The sequence below is a fragment of the Rhipicephalus sanguineus genome, chromosome 2, assembly GCF_013339695.2.
Source record: "Rhipicephalus sanguineus isolate Rsan-2018 chromosome 2, BIME_Rsan_1.4, whole genome shotgun sequence".
Classification (NCBI taxonomy): domain Eukaryota; kingdom Metazoa; phylum Arthropoda; class Arachnida; order Ixodida; family Ixodidae; genus Rhipicephalus; species Rhipicephalus sanguineus.
Genome location: NC_051177.1, coordinates 98,154,441 through 98,176,911, shown reverse-complemented (window position 1 = coordinate 98,176,911; position 22,471 = coordinate 98,154,441). Strand labels below are relative to the sequence as shown.

The following is a 22,471-nucleotide window of genomic DNA, read 5'->3' as shown; positions in this document are numbered from 1 at the left end:
TGTCGTAATTACTATACCACAGATAAAACATACAAGTGTTGTACCCTACACCTTCTTTATCTTCATTCTTGGTTTCACTAAGAACACCGCAGGTGCTTCATCAAATATTTAGCACTGTGTGCAGCGCGAAGTCCGTCTATGTGAGCTTGCATGCGCGAGCGCCAGTGAGATCACGGTGATTTCAATACAGAATGACGCCCCGTATGCTTCTATATCGGGGAACCATCATTAAGTAAAGCATGCCAGCGTACTCTGCAGACGCATATCGTTGCAGATAACCTGCCTGGTGCCACCTCGCCAGCGGAAAGAACGAAAACGGTGAAAAATTGTTTCTATGCAAGCGGTATTTGGTTTTTGGCTTCTCGCTAGCGCAGATTGTTTGTCGCAAGAAGTGTTTCGAGCCCGCCACGGTGGTCTGGTGCTCATGGTGCTCGACTGCTAACTCGAAGGTCACGGGATCGAATCCCGGCCGCGGCGGCCGCATTTTCGATGGAGGCGAAAATGTCTGAGGCCCGTCTACTTAGATTTAGGTGCACCCCAGGAGGTCAAAATTTCCGGAACCCTCCACTACGGCATCCCTCATAATCATATCGAGGTATTGGGACGTTAAACCCGAGAGTTATTACTATTATTAAGAAGTGTTTCGAGCCAGCCGGAAAGAATCGTCGGTCGGTTTGTCGTCATGCGCTGCCTATGTCCTATTCTTCGAGGCAAAACTAGGCGCTCCGTTAGGGTCATCTTCCGGTGTAATGAACGCACATGTGACTAGAAATATAATGAGTCCGTAAAGTCATTGTGCACTTTTTGACCGATCGCAGGAATATGGCCGGTCACAAGATAGAAATGTGCAATCTTCACCAAATAAAAGGAAAACTCTCCAAGTTTCTTACCTGTTCAGTGCAGTTTGATGTCACCTCAATTTATTGCCTTACACAAATCTGAACGATATTGAGGTACTTCCCACATACGGTTAATGGAAGTTTGGTGTAACAGAGTGAATAACGTCTGTGATTTTCTGTTTTAAAAGGACACTAAAGTGAAACAAAGAATCGGCTTACATTGATCAATTGCACTCAGAGACCTCTAATGTCGTTAATTTCCCCATCATATGTCTATTAATAGCAGAAAAAATCGAGGGCAAAGTTTCATTCTTAAATTTCGTGCCGGAATCTCCGCGCGTTACGTCACAGATTTCAAACTGTATGTTTCGTATTTTGGCGACATTGGCTCAACGAAATTTCCTGAAACTTGGTATGTGAAGTCTATAGCCCCTCAGAGGACAATGTACTTCATTTTTACCGATTAGGAAATACGTATCACCTAGTAGACACCGTCAAAATCCATGACGTCACGTCCTTTGGTGCGGCAATTTCAAGGTGGTGTCGCCACCCGCATTTTCTTTTCGTGCGTTTTCTCGCTTATCGGGCGTCGTCTGGGGGTAAGAGCTGTCTTAGGCATCGTGAAATTGTAATTTACTAAGTCGCGAAAAATCGTTTTTCTGTTTAGTGTCCCTTTAAATGATTATTGTCGTTATGTGGTGGTGATTCGTTGTACGAGCGACGATATTCACGTTGCACTTTGGTCACGGATTCGAATTTATCGAGCCACAGAACACACTGGACTTTCCACCGTACCGCCCTCATCTCGAGTGGTGTGGGCTGATCCGCTGCTGCGCAGTTCACGGTGCTGCGCCATCACCGTTGTGCGCACGCCCTTGCAAATCATGCTACGGAAACTGGGAGAGTTTTCCTATTATTTGATGCAGATTTCGCGTTTCTTTTTGTTTCGTCGCTCTCCTGTGACGGGTGAAAAGTGCACCAAGGCTTTACGGACACACTGTATACAGGAAAACCGGAGACAGAGACGTGGACTTAAAAAAAAATATCCTTCACATCCAGCGCTGATCGTACTTCAAATCCAGCACTAATGACGTTCGTGTGTATTGATTGACGCAGTTCTAAATCCTGCGCTAAATGTAGCTCAAAAACTTTGAAACCCGAGGAAGTGCGTAGCACGTGCACCCAGCGATTTCCGTCGCGCTGTTGTTAGCCTGTTGTCTATGAATGATCTTTCGCGGGAGTTCGTAACACCGGCGACACCGGAGAAATGGGAGGAGCAATTGAGTGCTCGACGAGGCGGTGGCGCCCTTTCCTGAGCCGCACGGGTGTTAGCCGCATGTTTTCGAAGCGTTCTTAGTGATTTTAAGTTAATTATAGCGCTTACTACTCGGTTATGTCGCTTAATTATATTATTTTAGACCTTGTTCGTTCATTTTAACCCGGTTTTGAGCATTGCAAGCCTTGTTTTAGGCTTGTATTGACCTCCTGATTTTGTGTGCATCACGCTACATGAGGTATACGGATGGACGACGAGCCGGACCCCTAGAGTGCTACACGCTTTAAAAAAAAATGCCGCATCAAAGGAGAGAAAACGTCTCTCTTCTCAACTGGAACTCTGAATGTATTGCTGCATTTATGATAAAGATCAAACGAAAAAAAAAAATAAGGATGTCACGAGGTTAGGCTTTCTTGAACTGCTCGTTTTACGCATCGGGAGGGAAATAGGCGAGCGAAAGAGAGAAGGAGAGAGAGATACAAAGAGCTGTCAGATAGAACATCTGGCACTGGAAACCGTACACGTTGTCTGTGGTACGTTATATTCAGGCCTGTTGAGGCACTCGTGGGGCTTGGAGGGCCGAGAAGGAGTGCTGGCATTTTCCCAAGACCTCAGCACCACACCCAATTTAGTCATTGTCGAAGCGCTAATACGGCTGGTATGAGAAGTGCGGCCGCATACTGAATGCATTAACCACCACGTTCAAGTCTTATCACCTCTAACAATCTTTCTTTACTTGTTCCTGTGAATTTCCATTTTTCATAAAAGGAAGAAACGTTTTCTAAATATTAGCCAGCCAGAAAAATGCGCGAGCGCCATTGCGGATTATTTTTTCATGAACATTACATTGCCTCGCCACTCAAAATTTCCAGAACTTATTACAAAATCGAATGTCCTGAAAAAAAAAATTGGGGGACGCTTAAGCTTCGCCTTGAAGAGTTGAACGCGATAGCGATATCCTGCCCCTAGTGCGCACTTCGAACACTACGAGTGTTTAACCGAATGCGCGCACTAAGGTGTGTGCCTTATGTAATGGGTAGCATGCATTAAACCAGGAGCAATTATGCGCGAGAAACTTTTCGAAGTTGCGATGCACCCACTACGTGGTCTTAAGGGGATACGCGCAGTAATGTGTGTGCCTTTTGTAATGGGTGGCTGTCTTTAAACCACCAAGTCGTTATGATATTGACATGGTGTGACGCCCGATGGTAATGTACGCCTGTACCACGCAATGTTACTGCGATATTACATCTCGTACTATGACACCTGTATACAGGACGCGTATTTTTGGGAAGCATGAAAGTTACATTTAGTGCAGCTCTAAGCAGAGGCTTACTGTGCCCGGTACTGCTGGACATTTTCACGCAGAGTTTGAATCTAGGGACCCCTCCTCAATCTTTTACAAGAAGCCACACCGTCCTAATTCCGAAATACTCAGATAGAGAAAAGCTTCGTCATGTTGACGGCTACAGACCTATTACACTGTTTAACGTTGACTATAAAATTTTTGCAAAAATACTATCAAACAGACTACAATTTGCAATGTCAATTCTTATTGGCGCCCACCAGACTTGCGGCCTGAAAGGTCGTTCAATACAAACCAACATACACATCGCCCGCACAGTATTGGAACATTCTTCCCACTCGTATGACCAACTGGCAATATTACAAGTAGATTTAGCGAAGGCGTTTGATCGAGTTCGTCATTCCTTTCTATTTTCTCTTCTAGACCATGCTAACATTGGTTCCACTATATTCAAAGGTATAAAACTATGCTACAGTGATTGTTCAACTCGTTTGATTGTTAATGGCCATTTGTCAAAACCTGTGTCGATTCACTCTTCTGTGAAGCAAGGCTGTCCGTTGTCGCCACTGCCTTTTGCCCTCTATTTGGAACCACTGTGCTTAAGCGTGATTCGATCTTGCAATGTTCATGGTTTCAGTGGTTACGGAAATGAGGTGAAAGTATTAGCGTATGCGGATGACCTGGCGTTCTTTTGTACAGACATTTCCCGTATAAAAACAGTGGTGTCCACTATTCGGGAATTCGGAACCATTTCTGGTGCACGAATGAACTTTGCTAAAAGTTTAGGACTGTGGTTTGGCCCGTGGGCTTATAAACCAACGAATTTCGAGGGCATTGCATGGTCTTGTGTGCCACCGAAATACCTTGGCGTTCCATTGGATGCATATAAGTCAAGCGCACATTATTGGAAAGAACGTGTACCCAGCCTACAGCGTTACGCCCAGACGTTTATTCCCCATAACCTCTCAATTTTTGGCAGAGCTAAAGCATGCAATCTATTCCTGGCAACAAAATTATTCTACGTACTGCAAATACTACTTTGTTCCAAAGTTTACATTCAGAAGTTTCAACGAATCTTTGCTACCTTTATTTGGTCATCAAGTTACGAGCCGATGAGGCGTGACAATGTTTTTAGACCAGTTTGTGCAAGTTGTCTTGGGTTGGTGCATCTCTTTATTAGACAATTGGTATCCCGTTTTTTCTACTTTCGGGACTGCGGTCATCCGCTGCTTCAGACATTTTTACAAGTGAATCTCGTCGATGTTTTACCAAGTTTAGTGGTATCTGCTAATTGTGCCTCGCCTCCCTATTTGCAAGGATTCATGCGTGAAGTGTATGAATCAGTGCGGTTTTTGACAGTAAGATTCTCTAACGACTATTTATTCTCTAGTTCACGAAAAGATCTATATAATGCCATATTAGATATGTTGTTTCCTGCACCTTTGTACCGCTCACTATATGTTGGATTGCCTGGACACGACGTGCTTGTGCGTGTGAAGAAAATGCCTATTTCACCAACATCCAAGACATTCTTCTACAAAGTGCATACACAGACGCTGCCTGTGAAGACCTGGTTAAGCAGCAAAGGCATCTTTGTATCTTCAGTTAACTGTCGCCTCTGTGAAGTTCCGGAAACTATAGAACATTGCTTCATCAGCTGTAAAGACGCCATACTCTTCTGGGACGTTCTACAAGGGGCTTTTAAAAAACAACTCGATTTAAATTCGTATAGCATACGTTATCTCATGCCACCGAAAAGCCATTCTGTGCCTGTTGACATGCTATAACTAATGGGTATGCACAGTTTATGGAAACCTCGCACGTTAGACAGGCATGCGGAACCCATGGTATCATCGCGGTTACATTTCATTCAAATGGCTCTTCAGCTAAAACACTTTTACGAACAATTAGAGTTTCAACCGGACTGGTATCCACTCTTCATGAAATGTATAGCTTTAATACCCTTTTAGGACTTCTGTGTAACGCTTGTACGCTGGTAGAGGCCGCCTTGAGTATTTCGTTCGCTATGTATGGGGGCTAATTACACACATTTGTAATAAATACCATGAAAGAAAAAAAAAAGAAAAAAAAACCAGAGGCGTGGCTTTGTGGTAGAACACCTGCTTGCCACGCAGACGGCCTGGGTTCGATTCTCACTCGGACTCAACATTTTAATTATTTATTTTATTTCCAGCTTTTTCGATTTTTCGGTCACGGACAAGATGATGATTTTTCGCTCACAACCAACGGCGCCGACGCCGACGGCGGAATTTCTGCGATACGAGCTCTTTAACGCTATCGCGTTAAAATCGTGATTTGTCAGGCAACGGCGGCAGCGGCTGCTCCAGAGACAAATAAACACGCACATTATTGCGATATATCTAAAGTTGCCAGCATTTCCTGCTTTTTCACCTATTTTTTTTTCTGGAACGCTTGTTAACACGCTGAAGCTCTCTTTTGATCTTGTGATTAGCTTTTGTATGCGTGTCTGTTACGCGTTCAGACATGAGGAGAACTCATCTACGACTTTCGTATGAATTCACGTTACTATCATTAGCGACATACTAACAGGGACAAAACAAATCCTTTACTTTGACATTCGTAGATGCATCGTATGGTCTACCTGCATCCGCTAGCAATCTCTGACCTCCGCTTTGATACAGGTCATAAATGCTCGGTTTCGCGCAGTCCCCAGTCCCATCGCTGCCTCATGCGAGTGGAAGGAGGCCCAATCAGGGACGCGGACGAAGAACGCGCTCGTCTTCTTAGAACACGGCTGCCCGGGGAGATTGTCTGGAAGTCCTTGATCTACTATAGCGAACCTCGACACAGCACCGGATCAAATTAGCGGAAGTGTGCGGTGCTCTGCGTCAGTGACGAAACAGCTGCCACGCGCCGGAGGGACTCGAGGTGCTGCCGCCATGTGAAAGGGAAGGACTATATACGAAGATGGAGACGTCCTCGGTTAACATCCGTCCCCTCTCAATTGTTCTCCGTGTAAACGCAGCCTCCGACGACCGATCGGTATATTTCCTGTTATCTTGTCATTCTTATCGATGTTTTGGGTGATGCGCGGCCCCGGTGTTTCTCACTGGGGTAATCCCGGCTTTTCAGCGCTTGCTACAAAAGGTTAACAAGGGAAGCTACAGCGTGCGGCCCCTGGTTGGTGTTCGCCGCCCGTGTGTTCCCTTGTTAATCTTTAGTGTACCAGTGTGTTGAGTAGTGGGATTTGCCCAATTTCTGCGGCTTATACGTGCTGTAGGAGTTTTGGATTTGCGCCACGAAATTTTCCAGCCAACGAGAGGTATACCGCTTGGCTGTAAGAAGGTTTGTTGGGTTGCAAGTAAACTCAGTCTTAAGTGGGCGCTCCTCTGTGCCTATCCGCGTGTCCTGTATTCGATTAAATCGCTCTGCGTTTCTAGAAATACAAGAGATAGTACACGAGTATTGGAGCACAGGAGCCGACGATGCACTACACCTGTGCTCCACGTCCCGAATTGGCACTAATATGAACGAAGCAAGTTAGCCAGCTCTAGTAATGTACAGAGTAGATAGCAGCTTATCAACTAGTTCAATATAATTCATACCAAATGATGATGATTGAGCCATTCGTGGATGGCATAGGCATGGGTGATGTCGTGCGATGAAGAATTTCGCTGGCATATGATACTCGCTCGGAATAGACGAAGCTCGCTGGAGAAGAAATTCGTCCTGCAGTAAAGGGAAGATATTATTATTATTATTATTATTATTATTATTATTATTATTATTATTATTATTATTATTATTATTATTATTATTATTATTATTATTATTATTATTATTATTATTGTTGTTGTTGTTGTTTCTGCTTGTCTAGGAGTTTTTTCGGAGTCCTCACAGCAGTAAATCATTATACACTAACCTTGCAATATTCACTACAACAACGCTTACTTGATACAGCCTTGCCTATGACCTACGATAAGTTAGTGCGTGACAAGTAGCGAAACGTACTCAAACGCTCTCAGGGGGGGCAAAGCGTTAGTTTTACTTACGAGATTGAGAAAGTCAGATGCATGATGCGAAGTCAACTGACGTAGGACAATGTTGGCACTGTGCTCGCGGTGAGCTTAGACTAATTTTGATTATGATGATGACGCTACTTCTTCCCAGTTTCGTATTAGTATACGTTCTTCTCTTCGCTTCCGCTGTATCTTGAGTGAAAAAGGTCCTTGCGCTGTTAGAAGTACCCTTCTGGCAGTCTGCTTGTTTTTTTTTTTTGTTTTTTTTTTTGCCATGCACTGTTTCGACACAGCACAACAGGGCATGAGCTTCCGATCTTCAGGGGATCGCCGGGACACTTATTTTCGTTTGAATGAACGCTCCTATCAAGAGGGTTGTCACCGCAACACCCAGAGCTCACGCAACGCATACTGCGAAATGTCATCTGAAAACACCGTTCCATGTTACGCAAAGAAAGAGCGATTCCTAGTATCCCCAACCCTATTCCCCATGTTGTAGCTTTTTCCTTTCGTTTCCTCCGGCGTAAGTTCTTCCGCTTTTCGAAGCCTCCGTTACGCAATGAAGAGCGGACCACGGATGACTTTCGTATTCTGCGTGTCGATTTAACATCGCGCACTTGTGAGACACCTCCAGAAACGTCGCGCGGTTTTGTGCTCTGTAATAAACAACTTGTTCATCTCTACTCTTTCACCATTCCACAGGTCTTTCTTCACTTCAACCAGGTGCATTTCAAGACGTTGTGCAATAAGTGCTGTACTAAAATTTGATACTAGAAAGATGACGCTACAAAAAAGAAAAAAAAAGAAACAGAAAAGATAACACGAACAAAAAATTGGTCGCGTCTGTGCGTGCTTCGATGCAAAAGTCGTGGAAAGACGATAGAAATCTTCTGCCAGCCGTTTTTTTTTCCTGCCGGCCGTTTCGGCGCTGTGTCAGCGCAGCCTAAGAAACACTAGCATTTTCGGTGCAGCCCCAGAAACACTAGGGTCTTTAGAATTACGTATCTATGTATTTTGGAGTAAAGGAACACACCACCTAATACTTAGGTATTGATGTTGCGCCTCAGATATGCGTAATATTTGCTTTTTTATCGACAGTGTTCACAAGTATGAACGCAGCTACCAGTTCCAAGATGGCTGGGCGTTCAGCAAGTGCTTAAACTTTGGCCGGGTGGCTGAATCGGGTGAGAGACAGCCAGACAGCCAGCGAGACAGACAGACAGACCAAAATTTCTGCGTTTAAGTTCCCCAAGAAAGACTGTCGTCTTTAAAAATAGATATCTAAAATATGAAGCAAAAAAATAAAAAAAGGAGGCGACCGTAATCCTCGACTTGTGTCGACGAGTGGCACTCACACGTGGGCGTTCGTGTGCCCGGGCGTATTCCTTAGGTTAACTTCGTGTCACGTAGCGCTGCCGAAGCTGATCTCAGAGGCCACGTATAAAAAGGCGCATGGTTGAGATCTGCTCCGCCAGGTGCCGCTGCCATCCCAGCTTTCCGCAAGAAAACCGTCTGCACGTTCAATGAACTCCTTCGATTATTCTTTATTATCATGACACTCAATTGGCCCTCATCTTAAGTAAACTCATGCTCCATATATATGATACGTTTCCACTATGACTCTTAACTTGAACCAGAGGCATAGATTTGGTGCAAGTTCTATACAGTGAGACCTCGGTAATACGACCACAGCTCATACGAATTTCGAGATGATACGAATTTTTCGTTGGTCCCAGCCAAAGCCCATTATCCGCAATGCAATGGAGTACGGTTGTTGCGAACGAATTTTCACCCAGTGACGTTTGATACGAACGTATGCTACCGAAAAGGTACGAAGAGGTGCTGTCCGTGCTGTCCCGGAAGGTGCGCCAAGCATGTGCGAGCGCGGGAACGCAAGCGTGGGCTTGCGCGCCGCACCGCCCAATTGTCAGAATCACGGTGTCAGAAAAACCCTTTTCTTACGGTCAGAATAAACCTTCAGAGACGCGTCACGGCCTCCGAGATTGTGTGCGCGAATCCTTGAAACTCTTAAGTGCCTCCGTGTGCCTTCGCGTTTAGATTACAGAGGATATTAGCGCCATGCTTCTTTTTCTAACGCGTCGACGCGGGCTCCTGTCGTTGTACTGTGTTTACACGTGCATGCCTCGTGCATCAGACATCCTATGAAAGGTGGACGAGGACCGAAAGAAGACCAGGACGGTCTTTGCGAAGGAGTCACGCCTCACAATGTCAACATGCGCGACCGTTGAGGTCGCACTTGTGCGGGCATGGCCGTAAATATCCCCAAAACATCGCCACCACTTCCGCGATAACAAAATCATAACACAAGACCGTGGTTCTGTAATTTTGTGGCCGTGATCCATTGCGTCAAAGCGCTTCTTTCGTTACTTTTGCTGCAGTACTCCGATGTCATGCAAAAAAAAAAAACACTAAAATTTTAAAGGGGCTACTGCTGTCGCGGGTCACAACACACCTGGTTCATTAAATAAATACGCGCGTACGGGCCATATATTTATGAGTGCTGGTATCATTGCCGACATCTAAAAACTTAACTGACAATCATTCAGGGTTCTTGCGGACGTTGCTGCGGCCCTGAAAAACAGTAAATGAAAATGTACGCCAGCTTTCTTTTGTCGCATGCTAATTTTCAATTCTCTCTGCTGATACGAATTTCGGATGATACGAATATTTTTGGTGGTCCCGTGAGATTCGTATCACCGAGGTTTCACTGTACTTTAAGACACCTTTTCTGAATATTCGAGAAACCTGAAGTAAGTGCTCGATAGACGGCGAGCAAAAAAAACAAACAAAAAGAAATGACGAAGCTTGGACGAAGTCGCGCAAGGCTTGAAACAGCGAAACTGATCGATTCTGAAGTCATATCTGGTTGCTTCTAGGTTGTTGCTAGGCTTTAGCTAGATTAGTCACGACACGGATGTTCAAACTCCAGAACCGAGCGTTCGCACCTCTAATCGAACGACCCTTTCTTGATCTCTGCTTGTATTGCGATAGCAATTATATGGACAGTCTCGGCTGAATTTTGCCGTCGCCGTCACCGCCGTCATGCACCGTGTATATATATAGTTGAAAAAAATCAAGCACGTAGGAAAAATTGTTCAGTAAAGGACTGACGTTTCGGCCGCGGGACCGGCCTTCGTCGGAGTGATGCGAACATGCGACGGTACCGCAATATAAAATGCGCAGTAACGTATCATAGCGCTGTTATTGGCTGACAAGCGGTTGTTAAAAGCACGTGGGGAAACGGTGCGCGTGATAGGACAAGAAAAAACGAGAATACACGCGTGCGTACTTGCGCAAGACAAAACGAATAAAAGAGTAAAAAATGATTAACAATGAGTAAAACATGATGAAGCCACATAACGCGTGAGTCACCGGCACAAACATCAATAGCACGTCATAGGTACAACTGCGAGCAAGTTATCGATGAACATAAACGCGGGTGTAACATCTTGTCATCATCCGACAAAGCTCAAACAGGGAACTAATCTATCTGCGTGAAAGCATAGCGGCAATAATAGCGGGGGTAGTCAAGAATGTTTAGGAAACTAAATGGGTAAAAATGAAAGTTTGCCAGCGCTTTCATTCATACCACAAGTGACGGCTTTAAACTTATAGATTAAATACGATTCTCGAAGCTCTCTTTCGTGGTGGGAACGGAAACCAGATTGAAGGATTGTAGCTGTAATATTATCAAATGAGTGGCCCGGAATGTGCACGTGTTTTGATAGCGGAAGGTTAGGAATGGTGGCAGCATGACACTTGTGGTTGTTGAACCGATATCTGAAGGGCGTTTCGGTTTGTCCAATGTACTGTAATTTGCAGACGGAATATTCGAGCAAATAGATGCAATTGTAAGTGTCACACGTAAAATTTCCTTTAATTTTATAGAAGAAATCAGAAGCAGTGCTTTTAGCAATGTGTGACGTCGTCATATGCGCGCAAACCTTGCATTGTGGTTTTTTGCAAGGTTGGCAACCGACATTATCGGGAACCCTTGTTTTAGATGAAGTTAGGATGTCATGCAGATTGCGAGACCGTCTGAAGACTACCCGAGGTGGCAATGGAAAGATTACTTTAAGATGGGCACTCTGCGCTAGTATGTTGAAATGTTTTTGAGTATTGAGGAAACGTTTGGCACCGATGCTGAGTGTGTTAGAACTAAATTACTTTGTGCCTGAACGGATGGTTGCTTTTTAGCGCTGAACAAATCCTTGCGATTCAGCGCATCGGCTCTTCTGACGGCATCCTCAACAATGCGGGGTGGGTATTGCTGCTGAATCAAAGATTCACGGAGTTGTACGCAGTTTGCATAAAAGTCTGACTGCTCAGAGCAAATTCTCTTAAAGCGGAGCGCCTGACTGTACGGTATACTGGTTTTCCAATGTTTTACATGCGAACTTTTAAAGTGAAGATAACGGTGCCTGTCTGTAGATTTCCTGTAAAGCCTAGTGGTTAGTTTGTTGTCAGAGATGCAAACTGTGACGTCCAGAAAGTTAACGGTAGAACGAGAGTAATCATGCGAAAACGGAATAGATTGGTGAACAGTGTTGAAATCAGCTATAAAAGATAAAAGTTCATTTTCACCATGGGGCCAGATCAAAAAGATGTCATCTATAAATCGCTTATAATAAAGAGGCTTTAACGCGCGATTTCTTAAAAAGTCATTTTCCAGAACAGACATGAAAAGGCTAGCGTAATTAGGTCCACACACATTTAGGTCCACACGACGTCACACATTGCTAAAAGCACTGCTTCTGATTTCTTCTATAAAATTAAAGGAAATTTTACGTGTGACACTTACAATTGCATCTATTTGCTCGAATGTTCCGTCTGCAAATTACAGTACATTGGACAAACCGAAACGCCCTTCAGATATCGGTTCAACAACCACAAGTGTCATGCTGCCACCATTCCTAACCTTCCGCTATCAAAACACGTGCACATTCCGGGCCACTCATTTGATAATATTACAGCTACAATCCTTCAATCTGGTTTCCGTTCCCACCACGAAAGAGAGCTTCGAGAATCGTATTTAATCTATAAGTTTAAAGCCGTCACTTGTGGTATGAATGAAAGCGCTGGCAAACTTTCATTTTTACCCATTTAGTTTCCTAAACATTCTTGACTACCCCCGCTATTATTGCCGCTATGCTTTCACGCAGATAGATTAGTTCCCTGTTTGAGCTTTGTCGGATCATGACAAGATGTTACACCCGCGTTTATGTTTATCGATAACTTGCTCGCAGTTGTACCTATGACGTGCTATTGATGTTTGTGCCGGTGACTCACGCGTTATGTGGCTTCATCATGTTTTACTCATTGTTAATCATTTTTACTCTTTTATTCGTTTTGTCTTGCGCAAGTACGCACGCGTGTATTCTCGTTTTTTCTTGTCCTATCACGCGCACCGTTTCCCCACGTGCTTTTAACAACCGCTTGTCAGCCAATAACAGCGCTATGATACGTTACTGCGCATTTTATATTGCGGTACCGTCGCATGTTCGCATCACTCCGACGAAGGCCGGTCCCGCGGCCGAAACGTCAGTCCTTTACTGAACAATTTTTCCTACGTGCTTGATTTTTTTCAACTTTTACTTCCGGGTCCTTTGTTAGCATTTTATTGTTTTATATATATATATATATATATATATATATATATATATTTTTTTGGGGCTTCTATATATATATATATATATATATATATATATATATATATATATATATATATTTCTTTGGGGCTTCTATATATATATATATATATATATATATATATATATATATATATATATAAAAGCCCCAAAGAAAAATAATTCAGAAAAATGCTTCCGAAGCGCGGAATCGAACAAGGGACCCCTTGCTCCGCAGCGAGTGGCAATAACCACTATGCCACGAAACGCAGATCCTCTACGTAGCTAACGGCGAGCGTTATATACTCACCCTTTACCGCTGGACGCACTCAGAGACGGCAGGCGCTTATAAGCGTTTCTTCATTACCAGCGAGATGGTGATAGGAGCGCGACGGGCGCATTTAAAAGTCGTCGGCGAGCTCGCTCGCTTCTTATATTTGCACAGGGAGTACCTTGCCCTTCCGCTGTCTGCTCGCGCGGTTTTCTCGTGGTGAGGGGAAGAGGGATGTTTCGAGCTTTCACCGTGATGTCCGCGCTCATGTTACGGAGCGTACGAAAGTCACTCGAGATCAAGGGACGCCGCTAAACGAACAAACAGAACATGAGCGCGAACTATCAAGTGTCACAGCTCGACACATGAAGCACCCTAGTTTCCTTCGCTGCTTTGGCCGCCTTTGCAACATGAGCGCTGTTCAAACTGAGAGTATCCATTGGCGAGCCTCACTTCGTATAGCATTAGTTTCTTGCTATCGCATTCATTGCTTCGACCTTGCGGCGAAACTGTGCCTTTTTTCTCTCTGTTTCTTTTAACACGAAAGTGTTTTATGCCGGGGTCCACCAAGTACATCCGTCACGGATATGACGTTGATAAAATGGACACCAACGGGTGATAAAGAAAAAAACCAAGAAAAAGATACCCAGCTGGGAATCGAACCCACGACGCTGCGGCCGCGACGACAAGCGCCCGACGCGCTACCCACTAAGCCATCTCGGAAGATGCTAGGCACGGCGCGAACGCGCCTTATATCTTTCATACATTCTCTTTCGCGGCGGGCGGAGCGGGGCGGTGCCGCCGTCTGTGAGAGGTGAAACGAAGTAATACTTCACGATCGACACTTACTAGCGCTTACTCCGAGATTGCACGCGATATCTGAGGTCATGGTTAAAACGTCTCGATACCGGAGAGGTAGAGTGACCGCGCTGGCGTCGCCGAGGCACCCTTGACGCAGTTACGTTCTTTGCCTTTGGCTTCGTGTTAGCGTGCGTCGGCTCATCGGAGTAGTGCATCTATAGTGTACTAGTACACTATAAGTGCATCTTTCACGTGCACCAACGGGATTTCTCCGCCGCCGACTGCTTCAATTGCGAGAGCACCGACTAACAAAACTGCGGCAAGGACGCGATTTCGACGGGCGAATGTCGTGCCTTGGTGGAGCGAAAGCAGGGCCTGCGAGACAGAGGCCAGCGGGACGCACGCGTTTGCGGCTCAGGCTAGGAACCTCTGCCTCCCGTGTTGCTGAAGCGCAGTGCGTGTTATGTAAGCATGAGCACAGGCGTCGGCTACCCATTGCTAGAAAGCGCACACCGTGCCGTTTCTCTCCTTAATTGACGACGCTTTGAAGAAGTGCATACCGGGTACCAGTGTTGATTATGAGCTTGTTGAAATCATCCTTACGCGGGATTCACGATTCGCTGTGTCCAAATATATGTTCACACCGTCAGCTACAACAACAGTTTAATCATGATCATGGGCGTTTGTCGTCGCGATAGAGAGATGCTGTAAACATGGGTGTATCCACGTCAAACGGTGCTATAGCTGCCAAACACGAATAGACGTTGTACAAGCTCTCATATATCACTACACAATAAGCACTACTTCTGTGTAGACACGTTTCACTTTCGTGTTATACCGATTCCTATGACGGAGGGATCAGCCATGTTTTTTTTTTCTCTTATTACACTCTTCATCTTTCTATTTTTTTATATCTCTTTCTTTCTCTTTCTGCGTCTTTTTATATCTTTACTGTGTTTTTATGTTTTCGTATCTCTAATCACATTATTTATCTCTATTTTTATCTCTCTCTTTCTTTCTATAGCTCTCTTTCTCTCTCTCGCTTAGTGAACCAGTGGTGAATAGTGGGATTTGCCCAGTTTCTGTGACACATACCTTTTCATGATGATAGTTTTCTGATAGGCCGCACAAATTACGGCGAGCTTAAACAGCCTCGCTGTTCATAACTCTTTAGCCTACTACATATTGGTACGGGTAGCTTAGTAACTATTTATTAAATAGTTAAAACACCGCAGGGTGTCTTTGGTGCTCCTGCGAGGCCTCGAGGCGATTACGGGCGAGTTGGCGCGCGTGGTCGGCGCGGGCGATGGCTTCGGCGGCATATTCGGTGGCGGAGGGCAGCAAGGTGTCCAAAAGTAGTGCGGGTTCTCGCCCGTATAGGAGATAGAATGGCGAATAGCCGGCAGTGTCGTGACGCGAGGAATTGTAGGCGGACGTCACATATGGCAAATCAATGTACCAGTCCTGGTGATCAGCCGCAACGTATTTCGCGAGCATGTCGGTTATGGTCCTGTTGAGGCGCTCCGTGAGGCCGTTCGTATGTGGATGGTACGAAGTCGTAAACTTGTGTTTGGTATTGCAAGATCGCAGGATCTCGTCAACGACAGCTGAGAGAAAGGTGCGGCCACGGTTAGTGAGAAGTTGGCGAGGGGCTCCGTGCGCAAAAATTATGTCGTACAACAGAAAGTCCGCAACGTCGGTAGCGCAACTCGTCGGAAGCGCACGTGTGAAAGCGTACCGCGTCGCCTAGTCTGTGGCGACAGCAATCCATTTATTTCTGGAGCTGGAGAGTGGGATAGGGCCAAGCAGGTCGAGACCAACTCGAAAAAATCACAGCATATCCACGTGGTGAATGATGATGAGTGGGGCGAAGCTCCGGAGAGAATCATCGGTAAACCGTGAATGTTCTGTGTAACGCCCCATCAATCATAATATGAAGAGTGAGAAACACTGTGTGTATATTACAAACATGAAACTTTTATTTTTCTTAATTACCTGATGCTTGGCTTGCTTTGTCCCTTCATTATCACGGCGTTATGGTCCGTGAAGTGAAGGGACAGCGGTTCTTGTACGGGTTGCAACTGGAAATTAGAAAATACCAGGTCTATACATTTCCCTCGGATGGTCTTCTCGCCGCAGCCGTGCAGCTTGTCCAGCAGCTTCAGCCTCGCGGGCTCAAACAGCGGGGTCTTCTAGTCGCAGCCATGCAGCTTGTCGAGCAGCTTCGGCTTCGCGGGCTCGAACGGCCGAGTGTGCTTCGCGGCGTCGACGTGCAGCTTCGGCCTCGCAGCCTCTCACCTCAGGATTCTGTCTGCGAGCGCGCTACCGCCACGTTCCGTGCCCTCCGTTCCACAGCCTTGTCTTCCATCTGGCGACTCCGAGCTAAAGAGAAAGCGTGCCAAGAGGGAGCCTCATGGCGCGTTACTTCTGAAATGTTGTCTTCGGGTGTCGTTGAAAACACGAGACGTAGTAAAGAAGAAAGAACGTCACACAGGCGAACACGCACGCGAGTGTCAATCGTCAACGTCGTCTTCTTCTTCTACTGCATACCAGAACGCGCGCAGTAAAGAAAGAATGCCACACAGGCGAACACGCACGAGAGTCTCACTCGTCAACGTCGTCTTCTTCTTCTACTGCATACCAGAACGCGCACTTCTCACGAACTAAAGGTGGCTACTACAAACAAACCTACAAACGTAGGATGGACAGACTCATGGCATAAGGAGCTTCGCCCCTAGAAAAGGTTCAGCGGGAACGTCGATCGGCTGAAGGCATCCAGCTGGAAGGGCAGACGGCCTTTTGCGGCGCTGGCAGGGCTCACAAGCGGCGACATAGCGTCGAACAGAACGGGCAAGTCCAGGCCAAAAAAAAAAAACGACGACGTACACGGTCGTATGTGCGGAAAACGCCCAAGTAGCCCGCCAAGGGAGCGTCATGAAGTTGGCGAAGGACAGTCGAACGCAGGTGGGCTGGTATGACGAGGAGTAAGTCGGAGCCGAGTGGATCGAGGTTGCGGTGGTATAGGATCCCGTCTTTGACGAGATACATTCGTAGAGGCGCGTCCCGAGGTGCTGACTCAAGTTGGTCAATGATGGCTCGTAAAGAAGAATCCTGGCGTTGCTCTTCGCCAATTTTGAGCAGCTGCGACACAGAGAAAACGTCTGCGATGATATCAGTATCGGTTGCTTCGTCCACAGGGTAGCGGAATAAACAATCCGCATCCTGATGCAATCGCCTGAGTTATACGTTAAGAACGTGTATTCTTGCAGACGTAGAGCCCAGCGAGCGAGTCGTCCTGTGGGATCCTTGAGTGAGGCTAGACAGCAGAGCGCGTGATGGTCGGTGACGAAACGGAATGAATGAATGAAAAAAATCACAGCATATCCACGGGGTGAATGATGATGAGTGGGGCGAAGCTACGGAGGGAATCATCTGTAAACCGTGAAACTCTTCCTTGAAATGCGCCCAGTACATAATATAAAGAGTGTGAAACATCGTGTATATATTAAACATCAAACTTTTATTGTACTGTTGGTTTACGTGGTCCCTTCATTATCACTTGTGATCGGTGAAATGCAAGGAAGAAGTCCGCTCCCGAGCGAAAGAGCGCCAAGAGCGACCGCATTCCCCGCTCGCCCTGTGCGAATTAAAGGCAAGGCTAGAGGGGACGCGCGTTCCACGACGCGAGGTCGGTAGCATGCCCAACGAAAGCCAACGGAACGCGATCGTGCAAGTGCTCCGGCTTCGCATCGCCTCATGGTTCCATTTAGCGTCCCAAAACCAAACATATTGCTCAAGGTGTGCCTTGCGTTTTTCGTAGAAATAATTTCTTTATCATGTACATTAAGACGAAAAGTTGAAAGCTCACTAGAGTGTATCGCCCGCAAAGTATGTCTTTTAGTGTGATTTAACTCTCGTACGGCAGGGTCCTCGCGCCGTTGCCGGTCCACCTCGCCCGTTGACGATCGGGCGAGGTGGCTACATGCAACTACTACTACTACACTTTAAGAAAAACATCTGGCGTTCTTTCGTTCTGCTTTTACAAAACATCTGGCGTCTTTCGTTGGTTTATTTCATCAATCAACGGCGTTTTGAACAAAATTTTTATTGTTTAATCACGCACAGGAGAAATCTCACCAGGCACTACCTTGGAGGTAAACAATGGCTGCTAATGGCAATGAGAGACAGAAGAAGTCGGCTTTTAGCTAACACTTACACTTCTACTTCTACTAACGTTTCCTACTGGAACATGCCAATGGCTGCTAATGGGGAATGAGAGACAGAAGAATTCGGCTTTTAGTTAACGCGCACGCTGCGAATTTTTTATTGTTCAACAACGCACAGGAGAAATCTCCCACCGGCACCACCTTGGAGGTCAAAGCGTAAGACTTGTTACTCACTACTACGACCACGACGACTACGAGGGACGAACGGGTGCCGCCTTAAGGAGCTTCGCCCCTAAAACTTTATTGGTGCAAAGAAATTCTCCCGGTGAAGGTGGAGCCCTCAGTCCAGGGCCCCTGTGGCCTTTGCCATCTTGCAAGCTCTGTCGATCAGCTTGAGCTGTTCTTCAGGCTTCGAGCAGGACAGCGCAGCCTCCCACTGCTCCGGTGTTGGTGTGTTGTTTATTGGCACATCCTTTGAGTGTTGGCAGGCCCATGTAACATGATAAAGTGTTGCATGTTCCCCGCATAGCGGGCATTTGTTGTCGTATGTAGTCGGATAGATTTTGTTAAGTAGACTGAAATTTGGGTATGTATTAGTCCGCAGCTGTATCCAGGCAACCGACTGCTCTCTACTGAGGTCTTTGTGGGGAGGAGAGTAAATCCTCCTCAGTGCTCTTTGATGTTCTAGAATTGCCCCATAGCGTCTAGTGACTGTGTCTGGTTCCCCGTCGTTGTGCGCCCCCCGGTTGGCGTATGCTCAGGCGTTGGCGTCAGCACGCTGGTTCCCAGTCACAGTTTCATGGCCTGGTGTCCACGTAATGGAGCAGTACGAGAAGGTAATTTTTCTCGCCTTGAGTATGCGGATGGCTGCAGTGGATACGCGTCCGCTGCTGTATCGTCTGCACGCTTCTTGCGAGTCCGTAATTATTTCAGCAGTGGATTCTTTGCCCTGTTGCGTGATGGCGAGAGCGATCGCTACTTCCTCAGCCTCGAGGATGTTGTTGCTTTTGATCGAAGCGCTGTTGACTTCCCTAAGCTGGTGATCAACAACGCTCACTACCGCCCCGGGGTGTTCTCTGTATGTGGTTGCGTCAACGTACAGTACATCTGTTCTCCCTGTGAAATTTCTTTCGTGTGCTTCTGATCTTGCCTTTCTTCTGGCCTTATGTATTTTCGGATGCATGTTTCTAGGTATTGGGCTGGCCTCAATGGTCTGGCGAATGTCCTTCGGTACACTCTCTGTATTGTTAATTTCTCGGCAAGCATCCCTCATGCCCAGTATCTGCAGCGTGTACCTACCCGTTGTAGTCAGCATGAGTCTCATTTTCTGCGCAAGCAGGAATGGGCGCCCGTATAAGTATGGACGAAACTTGGCGACTGCCCACACAAGAGCGAGGCACTCGCGCTTCGTGATTGAATAGTTGCGCTCGGCAGAAGATAGCAGTCGGCTTGCATAGGCAATAACACGGTCGTGTCCACGTTGGAGTTGCAATAACATTGCTCCTATGCCATGCCCACTGGCGTCAGTGCGGACCTCGGTTGAAGCTGATGGGTCAAATTGGGCCAAGACTGGCGGTGTGGTAAGCAGGGTCGTAAGTTGAGAAAAAAATTAGGCTTGATTAGGGCCCCAGTAAAACGGGGCGTCTTTCTTCAAGAGGTCTGTGAGGGGGCGTGCAATGGTCGCGAAGTCCTTAACAAAGCGCCGGAAATAGGAGCACTGCCCCACAAAGCTGCGAACATCCTTTGGGGACTTCGGAACAGGAAAGTTGATAACGGCGCGAATTTTTTCTGGATCTGGGCGCACGCCTGTCGCATCAACGAGGTGGCCAAGCACGGTGATTTGACGACGAGCAAAGTGGCATTTGGAGGAGTTTGTGATGTTATTGGGGCAGGACCGCTCCAGAAAGAACCAGACAGCACGCCAGTGTACAAACACACGTCCCACTTATATTGCACCCTTCACGCATGGACAAAAAACATACATTAAGACATTCCTAACAAAAAGCACGCGGACTAAACTAAATGAATAAATAGAACGTCCGGCCTACAGTTCAGGTCGTCGGGGTAGTCGCCTGGGCCGTCGTTGCTTCCCCGTCGGCACCTTTCAGTGGCGAAGACGACGTGGTTGCGGCGCCGTCACCTGCCGTGACGAAGTCGGAAGACGCAGAGTCGCCGCGTCGAATTCCAGTGGTTCTGCGACGAACTGGAGCCGACGACACACGGGTTCCGGCGGCAGGGAGTTGTGCCCTTGAGCACGAACAGTACGCCTGGGAAGCCCACGCCAGCCCTCCTGGAACAGTGGGCAAAGGCAGGTTCAGGAACCCGGCGTCAGCTCTCCAAGACCAGCGGGGCACGGGCAGGTTCAGGCACCCGGCGTCAGCTCTCCTAGACCAGTCGTCTAGCGGAGGCTGAGCTTTGGTGGGAGTGTCGCGACGTGGCCGGGGTCGTACCGATGGGCCAGACTCCCAACGAGGTAGTCCTCCCTCGAACGACCAACCTCGCGCACTGCCAAGGCACGGGCCACGCACCCTCGAGGCCGCGCTTCACGAGCTGTCGTTGTCTTCCTCGTCGACACCGCGCGGCACATACACGCACAAATCAGATCCTTTTTGCCACCGCACGGCATACTACATATTCAATTTTCGGTTTTGTTTTGTATCAGCGCATCACATATTATCACAGAGTTCAGTTGAAGTCTGGCTCTACGGAAAACGTCAAGAATTGACTCTAAACGACCGAGATGGGAGTCGAATGAGGGCGAAAAAACAATAACGTCGTCGAGATAGCACAGTCAGGTGGACCATTTGAACCCTTGGAGCAATGAGTCCATCATTCTAACGTGGCCGGCGCATTACAGAGACCGAAGGGCATCACCTTGAACTGATAAAGACCATCAGGAGTGACAAATGCGGTCTTCTCGCAGTCCATGTCATCGACGGCTATCTGCCAGTAGCCAGACCGACGGTCGATAGTTGAAAAATAAGTAGCACCATATAGGCACTCTAGGGCGTCGTCGATGCGGGGCAAAGGGTAAACACCTTTTTTTGTAATCTTGTTGAGGTGCCGATAATCTACACAAAAGCGCCATGTTCCATCCTTCTTTTTGACAAGGACGACGGGAGAAGCCCAGAGGCTGCACGAGGGTTCGATAATGTCTTTCGCGAGCATCTTCTCGACTTCCTGCTGTATTGCTGTACGTTCCCACGCGGAAACCCGATATGGACGCCTGTGAATCGGATTCGCATCGCCAGTATTGATGCGACGCGTAACGACGGTCGTTTGGCTTAAGCATGTACTGGCAAAGTCAAAAATATCGCGACAGCGCTCCAGAACGTGGCAGAGAGCTTCAGCTTGATCAGACGTGAGGTCCGATGAAACCATCCGTTCAATGTCGACGCCCATGGATGGTGATGAAGTTGAACCTTGGGCTGAGCTGCAGCAATCGTCCACTCTGAAGGGCTCGACATGGTGGTCCTGAAGAGCGGTAATTTGGGCGAGGGAGATGCCCTGTGGAAGAACTTGTGCAGTCAGTGCGAAATTGGACAAGAGGAAGGCAGGCACGGTTTCCAGTAATTGTCAGAATCGTGTGCGGAACAGGGACGCCACGCGTAAGCATCACGGCAGGAATCGGTGCAACCATGTAATCGCCGTCAGGTACAGGTGGAGTGGAGGATAAGTAGGCGTGTATAACGGAGTTAGGTGGGAGGCGTATGAAATCCATGCAGCTGAGACGACCTTGAGGTGGGTCGGTCGGATCGGAAAGGAGAGGCAAATTAAGGTGAAGAGAGCCGGCTGAACAGTCTATGAGGGCAGAGTGAGTGGCTAGGAAATCCATACCGGGAATGAGTTCATGAGGGCAATGTTCGATAACGGCAAAAAGAACGACAGCGCTTCTATCTTCAGTAGTAACTCGGGCAGAGCACATGCCAATGATAGCGGCAGTTTCCCCGTCGGCGACTCGTACGGCTCGGTTTAGGGCGGGCGTGACAACTTTCTTAAGTTGGCGGCGAAGAGCAGCACTCATAATGGACACATGCGCCCCAGTATCTATTAACGCGCTCACAGGAACATCGTCCACAGTAACGTCCAAAAGATTCCCGTTGGTCGTTAACGTCAAACGAGGATTTCGTGCTGAGGTCGTCAATGCAGCTACACCTCCAGAA

At 47.1% G+C, this 22,471-nt stretch overlaps 1 protein-coding gene across 6 annotated transcripts in view; it reads right to left on the bottom strand.

The window, feature by feature from the left end:
• Positions 1-22,471, bottom strand: part of LOC119383448 (uncharacterized) — a 94,476-nt gene that overhangs the window by 20,996 nt on the left and 51,009 nt on the right. For 5 of the 6 annotated variants that reach the window (XR_005181661.2, XR_007415123.1, XR_007415124.1 and 2 more), the window contains one exon: positions 7,009-7,132. The exons of the other annotated variant lie outside the window; for it this stretch is intronic. Coding sequence is in view for 1 of the 5 variants with exons in the window: in XM_049412512.1 (XP_049268469.1) it covers positions 7,009-7,132 (124 nt within the window). In the remaining 4 variants the exon portion in view is untranslated. The remainder of the gene's footprint in view (positions 1-7,008; positions 7,133-22,471) is intronic. 6 annotated transcript variants of the gene reach the window in all.